Source organism: Ptychodera flava, chromosome 4, assembly GCF_041260155.1.
Source record: "Ptychodera flava strain L36383 chromosome 4, AS_Pfla_20210202, whole genome shotgun sequence".
NCBI lineage: Eukaryota > Metazoa > Hemichordata > Enteropneusta > Ptychoderidae > Ptychodera > Ptychodera flava.
Window position 1 is genome coordinate 1,812,479 of NC_091931.1, and position 13,781 is coordinate 1,826,259.

Sequence of the window (13,781 nt, forward strand, 5' to 3'; positions counted from 1 at the left end):
GATTTCGAGTCAAAATTAGAACGATCGTAAAACTTCGGGATGAGAAAAATACGCTCGGGAAATGACATGTTTTTATCGATATCTCGCGATCCACGTGCAGTCACCAAATCAAATATCGACCGTTGGCATAAAAAAAATGTGTTTTAAAAAAGATACAAATTGGGAGTGCCTCTTTAAGGGACAGTTTCATAATATATTACCTTGATGTCTGCTCTCCAAAGATCATTGCATAACTTCATTCTCTCTTCAAGCATATTCTTCTGCGCTGATACAACCATAACTTGTGTCTGTGTTGTACGAATCTTCTCCTCTGAGGCATTCACTTTTGCTTCGATAATTGAGAAGATCCTTTCAATACCAATGCTGACACCAACACATGGCACCTGACCAGAGGTATAAAACCAAAACACAATTACGTCTCATACAAAAAGTCACCATTAATTGATGAGGTCAATAGAACTACAACTCATTGTACATGATATTATTATACATCTACCATCGAGAACAATAGAATTTTGCATAGGCTAAAAAAGCCGTACAGAACGCCTGTTCCGTAACATGTACGGTTTCAAGGCACCCCATTCCCAGTGGTGTATCTGCGAGTTCATTGTTGAACGGTTTCAAGAGACCAATTGGACAAGTGCCAGAACAAGTCTCGCGCGCGCTCTGTACGTACGTGTGTGTGTACTGCACACACTCCAAAACTTGCAGAAGTACGTCCGAGATAGTGTTCTACACTGGCGCAATAAAATCGGAAGAAAAATTGTTGACATTGCATGAAAACAGTCACTACTCTGACATTTTGATGCCCCAGTCAGGAATGTAAGATGTACCGGTATAATAAGGTTGTTACGAAAATGCTGAAAGGATGCACTCGGACATTAGCGCTGTGCATTTCCCTCTGCTTCGTGTCGGGCGATATGCTGCGCCAATGTCCTAGTGCATCCTTTGCGGTATTTTCGTAATAACCTCATATTATAGTCCTTCTTTGGTTAATAAATTTGGAAATTATTGATGAAAATCATGGTGAAGTGAATTCGTAAACAATACCTGGAAAATGGCGAGGAAAGTATTAACATCTTATTGATATTGATGTGCATGTGCACTCTTAATGTCCAAAGAACAAATGGAATAATTTATATAAATTTACGTAAAAGATGTGGCTATATTTTGTGTTAGTGGGTATGAAAAAATCAGAACAAAATGGCCCTTTGGCAGCCATACTAGATATTATCATATAGAATTTGACATGCATGTGTATTGTAACTATGTGTTGCAATTGTCCTAGTGCTGAGTTTAAATGAAATCAGTCCAAGCATGTGTGAATAATTGCTCAGGACACTTGAAAATAGTGTCAATGACACTGTACTCCTTTTTTTTGATACATCTCTTAAGGGGGAGACCCACATTCGCAGACACTTTTCTTTAACCTGATTTTTCACCATTAAAATGAATCTTTAACCCAACATGTAGTATATGTTTGGGTAGGTCGACAGTTGAAGATTATAAAAATTGTGAGAATATTTCAAAACCTGTTTGCGTGTGTTTGTTTTGCTCAAAAATGTGTGTTTTTGAGTTTTTTCACTTAAAAAAGTGTAAGTACGAGAGGGTGATGGCCATTGGTAAGCCGTTTACTGCAATCGATAGCAGGGTAAGGTGTGTAAAAAACCGTGTCTTGGATTTTTGATACTCCGCTTTGTTTTTGCACAATTAGCCTTGAAAGTGAGAAGTGGTGGATTCTGAATAAATTAACGGCTTTTGTCCACGTTTGTCACGATATCTTTTGTTTTCGGAACATTATCGGAATTCTGAGACACGGTTTTGTAGAAACAGTCACTAACTACAACCTCTACAAAGATAAGGCTAATCCGTCTACGCGGCGCCAAGTTACACTCTCCAGAAGTTGCGATACATTGCCAAAAACGGAACGGAGTAAATCGCAGAAATGTGTATGCGACCCTTGGAGTCACACAAAGTCAGCTAAAATTCCGGTTCGCTCACATTTTCGGTGGAAATTCCCAGCCCATAATGAAGTACAGGACTTTTTACACAATTGTCTGAATTTGTGGTATGAATGAAATGATACATGACGTGAAAATTGGAAGAAAATGAACACTGAAACGGCCAGTTCGCGACGTAAGCGTTAGGCTTTATTTACACAACTGTCATTCCGAGCTAAACCTGGGGATAATCTTCTTGCTAAATACAAACTAGCGTATTAACTGTGCACTGTAGTGTACCAGTTAAAATTTGATTATCAAGCGAAGAAATGGCTGGCTGCATATATTCTTCGTAAAATTATGTGAGTTTGCATGCCAAGTCCGATGACATTGTGTTTTCCTCTCTTTCTCTCTTTCTCTTTCTCTTTCCTCGCGTTTTCAGCTTCCTGCCTGGAGAGAGACACGTGACAGTGGATTTACAATGTGGTACATACCGACAAAGACGAATTCATTCAGACGCCGTTTTGCGTACGTTAGCTTTTACGTTCCGTACTGCATATTGAAGTACGACCACAGTCCACCTTGAACATGGCATGGAGCTAAAAACGGACAGCTACATGAACGCGGGTTCCGACCTCAGAAGCACCAGTGCCGGGCTAACTTTGTGTTGTGCCATGTTAGAACCCATCGTTAGGCTAAACTAAATATAACACCTGACAATATCTGGTATCTAAAGCGATTCCCTAATAGAAAGATAAAAAGTTGGCGAAAAACTGAAATAAATCGTTCTGACACGAAACTTGAACAATTCTAAAAGCGACTTGTTTTGGCTTCGCGAGTGCCATGGAGGCGAGTACCTAAAACAGATGTGAATCTGTGACCACGCTGATATTAAACTGAATGCGTTGTTCTAAAATCGCGAGGTCGAATTTTGTACAAGTAATGAAATGCGTGAACTTCAATCAAACAGTTGAATATCGCGTTGGCTGATGTGTGGAAACGAGCATTCGTCGTTCTCCGGTGGCGACTGTCCGTTGACTATAATTGCGACGATAGACAGGCCAGCAGCAGGCTGTTTTTCAGCGTGATTGAGTTTATCCACAGGAAAAAGTAGTTGCTGATTCGAAAAAAGCACGTTCATGGTTGTTTAATTTTTTTCAAGTTCATGGAAATTATTCTCTCATTTTCAATTTTTGCTTCTTTAAATTTATTGCATAAGTTTATAATTACCTAATAACAATTCAATCGCAATGATTTAAAAGCTATACCGACATGAATTTGTGCTGTGAAATATCGCATACTTTTCAATCGAAGATTGATTTCGACCCTGGACTTCGACTCACTTCATGAGCAGTCCGCCAATAAAAGTTCAGTTGATCGAGACAAATTATATATGCTCTATGATTAGCTCCGGTACTGATTGAAAACAAATGCTGGGTCAACATTGTGTTTACATTGTAAATCACGGCATCATTCTAAACTGTACGTGCATTACCCGCATCACGTTCCCTCTGTGTCCGCATAGAATTTACAAAACAATAAGCTCATGTTTCCAAACCGGGCAGAGCAGACACCGGGGCGATTTTCTCGTTATAAAATTTCGAACTATTGGCATATTTCTAATTTCTACTGAGAGGAATGTTGCTCGCCCAACTGTCGAAACAAAAAGACGTCGCAACCATTTTCACAAAAAAGATAGAAAACTTATGGTGACGTACAGGAACGTAATCTTCATTGCATGCTTTACGTGTAAACCGTAACGTAGCGGTAACAATTTTGGTTGCCGGACTTCACTGGGCATTTGCAGACGTTAAAAAATCATCTGACATTTTTAACATCAGTCGCAATTAGTTCGGAGCGGGATTAGTTTTGAATGTCGGCCTTCATAAGGTGCAGACAAACATGTAAACTGTTATCAGAAAAAGGCGTAATTTTTGGATTTTCGGAATAGCCTAGTTTGATTAGGGCGGGGTCAGTTTTGAATGTCAGACTATACTTTTCATTGAGTCCACGTCATTTGTTAGCGGACACAAATGTACGTTTTGGTTTTCGGCGGCGATTAATTTTGAATCCTACTACCTCCATGATTTAGCAAACATGTAAAGACAAAGACCTACTATTTGGATTTTCGGCCGTTATTTGTTTTGTACGGGAACAGTTTTTTTTAATACGTGTTATAGGAAAACGAGGTAAAAATTACGTAAACAACAATGAGCAGCCTCTCTGTTGTGCGCAAGATGTATCACCGGTTTTTGATCGAAGCTCAGTTTAGTGTTGAATGAGTAAGCGTTCTGCGTTACATTCCTAGCTTGCGACCATTTCCAGTTTACACCTTTTCAACGCATCGGAAACTGGAGTTTTAAGCCTGACTGTAACTCTGACAATTTTAACTGTTCTCTCATTCCCGGCCATATGCTTGATATTTCGCTTTTGTGGACCATGCTTTTGCAATCGACGGCTACCTTCAGCATGTTCAGTAGCCACGACATACTTCCTGCCGGCAGCTGGGAAGAAGACTGACGCATGCGCACTCCTCCGGACGGAATTAGCGTAATCTACTTACGCTCTTGAGATAGCATTGACTAATCTGGAAACCGTTAAGACACAAGAAAAACACGGCACGCGAACTGGCCTACAATGTTCATTTTTGTTAAAATCTAACTCATTTCCGAGTATGTTATGGTTGCAAACTTATCGTCCACTCAAAGGCCATATTAGACAGATTCAAAATTTACCATAAAACAAAAAATGACCAAAATCACTCAAGGAAGGTGGGTCTACCCCTTAAGTAAATGTTTACAGGATGAATGTGCAAAAGGGGTACTGCAATAGAAGTGCCAAACATGTGAATTGCGCCATGGAGGTTTTTAGCTCCATGATTGCACAATGGTATAGTTTATACATTGTACATTTTTGTTTTGGAACCCTTTTTTTATGAGAATGGCCAGTGGGGCTGGGTGGCTCATAAAGCATTGGTGAGTACAGTTCAGTTAACCCTTCGCGCTCCGATTAGGCCTGACACAGCCCACTAATTGTATTCATGTACGCCCGGTTAGTCCTTACACGGCCTATGCAAACGCAGTACAGTGATCCGGTTACGGCCTCAATAGGCCTGCATTTTTAATTTTAATTTTTGTCGTGATGACTACACAAGCCTAAATGACGTTTAACAACATCTTACCTACGACATCACACATACATGAATACATTTTCCCGCCCCCTTCATGAATAAAACATTTTTTCCCGCCCTGCACATACAGACGACCTGAACTTTTCTTTGTGTGACATGACACCACACCGCGGGAAAACTCTGCAGATTTAAATATTCATTTATTTAAAGTTTGTTTTAATATGTCGACCCTAGAAGTTAGAAACAACACCGTTTGGAACATTTTCTTTGGGGACTCTGATTCTGACAGCGATTTTGAAGGTTTCACGACAGAAAAAATATCAGAACAACAATTGCGAGTGGAGATTGCGAGGGAAACCTATCGACAGGAAAATGGCTGCGCGAGTGACATCGATCCTGCCGAACTCGCCCAGCGTTTGATCGAAGACCTACATGCAGACGACGTTACTGTAGCCGATCTGGAGTGGTCAGAAACTTCAAAAGACAAAATAACTTTATTTCCTTTCAACGGCGACGAATCTGGCCCATTTCATGATCTGGGGTGTACGGGTGATCAGTTGGATTTTTTCCAACTGTTCATGACAGATGACTTTCTCAATCATCTCGTCCGCGAAACCAACAAATAAACACAGTTCAGACAGGATCTTTCACAGAAAGTCAACACTGAGTAGAGTCCTCTTGACAGAAATGAGATGAAAGCGTATATTGGTGATCTCATTTTGATGGGTATTCACTCATTGCCCGAAATACGCGACTACTGGTCAACGGATGACCGTTTTCATGTACCGGGGATAGCGAAAGTCATGTCCCGAAATCGTTTCCTGAAGTTGAACCAGTATTTTCATGTCAACGATCTGTATGACGAACCCGTCAGACAAGACCCAGGCAGAGATCGGATGTATAAAGTTCGGCCAATGATCGATCAACTTCGTTCTAAATTTCCCATGAAGTTCATCACTTTCAGAGAAATTTCGATCAATGAAGCTATGTGTAAATTCGCCAGGCGATCACTGATGATTCAGTATATGCCAGCGAAGCCTGTGAAGTTGGGATTTAAAATCTGGTAAGCTGCATGTCCACGCACTGGTTATACGTTTGATATGATCCCGTACGCTGGAAAGGGAGAGCACACGCAACATGGTCTTGGCTACAGTGTCGTCCTTGATCTGACCAGCAGATATTTTGGATAAGGACATCATATTTACTATGATAATTCTTCAGTTCCCTTCACCTTGCTGTCGACTTGTTGAACAGGCAAACGTACGTTTGCAGCACAGTAGAGGACTTCCGGCCGCAGTGCCGAAGCCAGCGATGAAGCTGAAACCAGGTGACTATGTCTACTGAACAAGCGGTGAAATTACAGCTACTTTGTGGCACGATAAGCATAATGTGACCCTGCTGAGTTCCAACTGCAATCCTGGCGGCCTGGAAGTTCAGAGGAAGGGGAAGGAGATATTCGTCCCAACAGTGGTGAGGGAGTACAATAAGTACATGGGCGGCGTCGACCTCAGTGACCAGATGGCTTCGTACTACCCGATCAACAACATATACATAAAGTTTTGGAACTACTTGTTCTGGTTTTTTGTCGATCGGATGATCATCAACGCCTTTACATTGTACAGCATTGCACATTCACCAAACCCTCGACGAAGATATCGGTAGAAAGATTATCGCCTTGATCTAGCAAGTCAGCTGATTGGCGGTTTTACAAGTTGTCGGAAGTGTGGGCCGCAAAGTCAAGTCACTAAAGTCGAGAACAGCATCAACGCCGACAACATCGCTAACCACATCTGCGAAGCACTCTCTCCAAACGTGAAGCGTAAGAAGAAATGTTGTCGGCAATGCAGCAAGACAGGCAAGAAAACACCAAAGGGCTACCCAGTTGAAACAACTTGGGGATGTAAGCAGTGCAACGTGCATCTGTGTAAGAACGAGTGTTTCTTGGAGTACCATGCGTCGATTTTGCGGTGGTGAGTGACTTCCGGTATGAAGACAAAACGTCCACGTGAACTCTGATGACCTTGGAACCCCGTCTGGATTTCACACGGAGATATGTACTGTGTATATATTATTGCTTCGAAACTTTTATACTTTAAAATGACTTGAAAACGTTGGCTATTTTTATCACCAAAACTTTTGCGTTCATGAACGTTTGTGACATTTGCTTGATTCTGAAGTCTTCGGAAATTGTAAATAAAATAATACTTTACCATCACGGTAACCGGCGTGCCACACTGCCTCAGGTAAGAAATTCAGTGTGTAGAATTCATGATAAAAATTGAACTACGTTACGGAGATATAGCATAATAAGTTTAGCCTTTGGTCTAATTTTTTTATTTTGAAAAGGTGTTTAAATTTACACACGAAAGTTTCATGACGTTCAACAATTTTTTCAACTATTCAACTAAGTCATTGAATTCTGTCACACATAAAAAAAAAAAAGTGATATTTATCATAAGAAAATCATTTTCTTTTAATTTACGTTTCAAGTTCTTCTTGTCTGTAAAATAAATCATTTCAGAAATTTACAGCGTAGTTTAAAAAAATATGTTCACTGTATTTGCACTGAGGTGTTCAGTGAGTGAAAGGTTTGGGATTTGGGGACCCCAGTATGCAAATTTTCAGCTGGGCTCTGCAAAAATATTGCAACATTGTTGCAATGGGGCACAAAGGGTTAAAAAGCAAATGTCATTGCAAACACAGATGATGGTACAAGTATGTGAGAAGGATGTGTGCTGTCACATCTGCTTTCAGAAAGATGCCAATCAGAAGGGATATTTATTGGTCCTATCAGTGTTCCCGACCCAACTGACCCACATCTCATGGCCGACGCAATGTTGCGTTACTGCACACGCTCAATGACCCCTAACCTCCAACCATCCTGTGTACGTTGTGTGGACGTGTTCCGTGCTGTACCGGTACCTACGTATATCTGTAAGCTTAGCGAGGCATTGCGCGATCGACAAATGCGAACGAATGAACACAAAATTTTCACTGAAAACCCGGCAAAAGTGTTGAAAACAAGTAATTCAGCATTAAGGATGCAGATCATTGTAAACTTTTGCCAATATGCTGTTTGTTACCAGCTATTCATTCCTGTAAGCGGCACAACAATTACATGATTTTCAGGTAATAACAGGCGGCCATAATCGCCTTACAGCCGGCCATATGGCCGGTGGCCAGCTTTTAACGAAACCCCTGTATATATATATATATATATATATATATATATATATATATATATATATATATATATATATATAATATATATATATATATATATATATATATATATATATATATATATATATATATATATCAATCACATGAACTGGCCCGTATCTCCACCTGTGTGACGTACACCAGCACAGATAAGAAATTCGTATTACCCCTGTTGTACGCCATGAACCAGAATTGTTTTCCTGCAATGGTACCGTTCATACATGCACACCGCGACACAGACCAATTTGTTGTGGTTGATGCCATGCTCTCATGGCATTTTTACAAAAAGGTGACCAGATAAATCCAGGGATGGAAACATAGAAGGCATGTCCAATGAAATTTCGAGTCGCTAAAGCTTTAGCTATTCCCAAGAATCGAATGTGAGGATACCATTGATCCTTTAATGGCTCAGTAACGTCACGGCTCAAGTCGTAAGCTTAATGTGGACGTCGCGTCGTCATACCTGACAATCGCCAAGCGATGTCTTGCCTGGCAATCCCGGTTGGCAATACCCGAAAGATACACCTCAACGTAAGTTCAAGTTAATACATGAGTAACGTATATTCTTCAAGAAAGCGACATAGAAGTCACAAGCATAATCATAAGGCTCTCTAGCTCTAGGCTGTACAAACCTCAAATACATCAAAATAACAATGATCATCTGTCAGCTCACTCAGGGTATTTTAGACTATAACTGCTCAAGCTGACAGCTGCTGACTGACAAGCATGTGAAGAGGTGTAAGTGAGAACCATCTCCATAGTGGTAAACTAATTGGATTGGATGTTTGAAGAACAAGCTTTGAAGGTAAAAAGTTGACGGACACTCAATGGAAGTGACAAAAGCTAGCTGCCAGATGATCCCGTGCCTTCACCTCTTGGATCAGCTTTGCATCATTGAAAGCACAGATAATAAGCAGAATAATTTTTTGACCAACTGCATATTTTTTAAACGCATTTGAATATTTGCACATAAGGGAGATTAGACACTACTGGTACATTTCAACATACCTTTTTACCTTTAGGATGAAACATTCCAACCAAATCATCATATCTGCCACCACCAGCTATTGAACCAACACCAACAGTCCCTTTACCATCTGAAACTGTTTCAGAACCTACAAAAAAAAGTTATTGTTGATGACAAAGTCCCAGTTGTTAATGGGTACTTTGATTACAGGTACTTGGAGAGGATAGAAATTTAAAGATAGATAAGATAGAAATTTTGTCTCTCTACGGTCTATGGTAGTACAATCGACAACTAAGATACCATGTACTTAAATGGTTTTACACCAGTGTTGCTCATTTTCTTTTTTACCAGTCCCATATTTACTGTAATTTTGTTGTTTTTTTAGATTCCTGATGAAGATTCCCTGTGTGGAATCGAAACGTCAAAGTTTTAGAAATAAACTCTATTTTGGAACAGAATCTTGTTTTTTCTTCCGCTCAATACTACTCTCAAGAAAAAGTTCCATTGCCACCTAGTACCTGTTACTGTAGTTGGACTGACACCAGATCTAAAAACAAACTTATTTACAACCTTGGGAAGTTTTTAATTAATGCGATGAGTGTTATCATTCTAATGTAAACAGCACTTAAGCATAGATCCTCGAGAAAAACGGGACAGGCAACTGCTGAGGTTTCTTTGTGCAATCTATCTTGGAATATATTAAAGTTTATTTACCAAGCGGTCCCCGACAACAATACTTCGTACTTAACACTGAATCTCATTAACGATCAAACTGACGTTCTGAATATGTACACTTTGCTCTTGCATGGCACTTTCCGAGTAATGACACGGAGAATTTGAGCGTTTTTTTTATACTAGTCATGGTGAATGTTCTGGTAACGATGAAGATCACATTTTGGATTCTAGCCGAAGCCAACGGGAAAAAAACAGACGATAAAAACAGTGTACATTTAGCCATAGACGCTGCAGAAAACTCTTGCTAGGTATTGACAATATAAGTTTACATTCCCTGCCATAAAAATCTCTGATAACAACAAACATTTACAAGTTAGACAGCTTTACACTTCCCCAGTCCTGCGAAACAAAGATCTGACCTTTATTTCATCTGTCATGCAACATTTGATGAAAATCAGGGAACATAAAAAATGACTACTCCATCGGAGCTCAAATACACGACCTCTAACATTTTGGTACTGTTTTAGCCTAAAGAAACACCAAAGTTCGGATAAGCTACACATGTGTACATCCGCAAAGTACTAGAAAATATATTTGTAACACTGACTTTCGCTGTCAGGAGAAACTTTGCGATAAATCGGGACTCTCCAACGGTTGGTGAAGTCAGAAGCGGTAAGGTAGACTGACATGCATTTACACAAAGCTGAACGCTGTCCTCGTAAATTTGGCCGTTCACAGTTTTTAAACAACAACATTTCAGTAGTTAACATACATACTTTACCGAATCATGGAGCACTCCTCGCGCAGAAAATATTCCGAGGGTTAAAAAACTGCAAAAACGAGGGAAAATTCGGAGATAGACAGACGATTGCGGAATGTAAACAACTCTGTGATGTCAACTGCTGTCAAGTCTGGAACTGCAGCGGTATGTGTTTCGGATTTCTATTCGAACCTTAATTTGTCCCTTTACAGCAACATACTAACTCCCTGCAGACTTCTAGTTGCATCGAATCTCGCTACCAATATGTAAAAAGTACTTTAAAACCATTTGCATGAATTCTTCTCAAAATAGTTGTAACACTTTTCTTTCTAAAAATGGACTTGCGGGTAATCCGGAATAACTTGTAATCCGAAAACATTATTACCGTATACCCGCATGCACGTGTCTATGAACCGAATGTTGTGCAGTCGATCGGGTCCAGCTTCATTCCGTTCCCGACCCATTAACACCTCTTAATTATTCAAAGATAGATCGCACGCTGCTAATCCCATAGACCCTTTGTTCTCTATCGCAGTTGCCTGTCCCGTTTTTCTCGAGGGTCTATGACTTAAGTTAGTTACAGATCGTGAAATGCCTTCCACTGTGGGCGGTGATTACAACATCTGGAATTATCCTGGATCCAAATTTCTCATCAGTTCTTGTATGTCTTACATAGAAAAGTTGCAAAAATTGGTCGCGATGAAAAAATTCACCTCAGCTTTGTTTTCTGGATCAAAATTTCCTACAAATTGATACCAAATATGACAAAATTATGTTCACAGCCTGCAAAAGTGTCTCACAATAGACATCAAATCAGGTCCAATAATCGTTATCATTCAAGGTAAACTATGAAATTTACCAGGTCCAAGGAACATATAGATGATGACAAATTTAAAGGCAATGGGGCCATCTTGAACCACGAAATAGTGGTGGTACCAGGTGTCCGGAATGGGTAAGCGTACCCTGCCAGCTAGCCGCACCCGTCAAGATTGACCAAAAGCGACAAATTCATTGTTATTTGGTGAATTCACCAAATTACTTTTGTGAGTCAAAATTTGGTATGCTGTCACTCATCATTTGAGAAACAGACAGGTCATATTTGGATACAACATCTCCGTATCTACCGTAGAACTTCTTAAATGATCTCACTAATCTACTTTCTGAGAATCCTTGCCTCACTAACTTTTGAGCTAATAGGCTGTGTCTAACTCGAAAGTCTTCATATGAATGGCATGCTCTACTGTATCTCAGGAGTTGTGAAATATACACACCATAAGCTGGAGATGATGGTATATTGCTCGACAAAAAGGGAAAGTTTATGATTTCAAAATTGAAATCGTCTCTTTTGTCATACAGCTTAGTATATAGAGTATTATGTCTAATTTCAAACAATACATCTAGGTATGATGCCGAGTCCACACTTTCAGTTGTTTCTTTTATTTCTAAATCATCTGGGTAGATGTGGTGTAGATAATTGGATATACCAGGATTGTATATCCTGGGTTATATATCCTGGGTTGGTGTAGGTCATTTAAGGTCACAAACTAAGAAAATTACCTAAAATATACAAATTTGGGGGTTTCCAAACACTTTGAGCAGAAAATTGACAATGACCAAAAATGACAATTAATATTGTCTTAAAAATACAAATATTTCAGGATAATTTCAACATTTCTAACTATTGTCATCTCTGTACGTCTGTGTACAAAATATAAAAGCTGCCTGTCCAGGGGTTTTAAAGGAAAATACTGTTTAAGATTTTTTGACCAAAAATGACAAAATTGCTCCAAAATAGTAATTTTCCCAACTTTGTCCTAATTTCAACAAATTAGAAGAGTATCACAATCGCAAAGATCCATCCCAAATTTGAGAGCCATTGGGCTGGCGGTTTCAGAGAAGAAGAATTTTACTGAAAATGAGAAATATCACCAAAAAAGTCAGCAAAAATACAAAATTAAGGATATCTTCACAATATTTGTAAAACTGTATAAGGTTCACCTAAGGTACTTGCATACAAATTTTCAGATCAATCAAAACAGCAGTTCTTGAGTTATTAATTCTTGACCATTTTCACATTTTGTGAGCTCATTTGCATAATTTTGGCAATGCAGACTTCATTTGAACAAAATCCAATCTATAGCCCATGATGCATCCATACACCAAATACCAAGCTAAAACGTGCAGCGGTTTGCGTGTTTTTGATGTTGACTGACATACTGTAAGTATGTACGTATATACATACATACATACAGACGCCATCGACTTCAGCTTATACGATAAACTCACATTGGTATAACCAAATGTGAGCTAAAAATTACACTAGTAATCTTGATGTTGTGCACTTCAATTGTGTGGTTTCAGATTTTAAAATTTTTGCTTTAATTTTTTAAAGTTTACTCTGTAACAGACGCAAGTAATTCAGCAGCTTACATGCCGAATACCATAGATAACAGCGGCCTTTTCACCGGCTGCAATGCTTTACATTTAATCATGTGTAACAGGTGAAAATGAATAGAATGCCAGGTATATGGTTGTGTTGGGCTGTTCATTACAAAGTAGCTGTCTGCTGGTCCAATATGTGTTATACTGTAACACATATTGGAATGCACATTTCATTGTACATTGTTCTATATACTAACTTTTATCTACATCTGTTTGTTAATGTCTATGTAATTGCTTAGGATGTCAAAAACTATGACAAGATAGTAGCACAGCATATTGGCTTACCTTTTAGTATACCTTCATAAATAAGTCCTGTGTAGTAATCCAAACCACGGGCCAAACTTAGGTCAAAAACAACCTATAATAAGACAATTGAAAACGACTTTATCATGTCTCGAAATAATGACATCTGAAAAGCAAAAACGTTTGCGGAGCAATTTATCTTTTGCTTCTGCTGTGCATGTACTGCTATGAATAATACGCTAATGTTTATAAAAATTCAAAAATTCAAAACATTTTTGACAAAAAATCAGACATCTTATCATTGGGGTGCCCAGTCCTGCAGAGTCCTATATTTGACTCTTAGCGGGATGTTTCAGCAAAGTCTGATATATTACAATCTGCGTGTCCCCCACACTTGGTCCC

The 13,781-nt window shown here is 39.2% G+C and overlaps 1 protein-coding gene across 2 annotated transcripts in view; it reads right to left on the reverse strand.

The window, feature by feature from the left end:
* LOC139130347 (histidine--tRNA ligase, cytoplasmic-like) overlaps positions 1–13,781 on the reverse strand; it is a 79,286-nt gene that overhangs the window by 16,473 nt on the left and 49,032 nt on the right. For both annotated transcript variants that reach the window (XM_070696113.1, XM_070696114.1), the window contains 3 exons: positions 13,422–13,494; positions 9,301–9,407; positions 201–383 (listed from right to left, as the gene is read on the reverse strand). In XM_070696113.1, the coding sequence (XP_070552214.1) occupies positions 201–383; positions 9,301–9,407; positions 13,422–13,494 (363 nt within the window). The remainder of the gene's footprint in view (positions 1–200; positions 384–9,300; positions 9,408–13,421; positions 13,495–13,781) is intronic.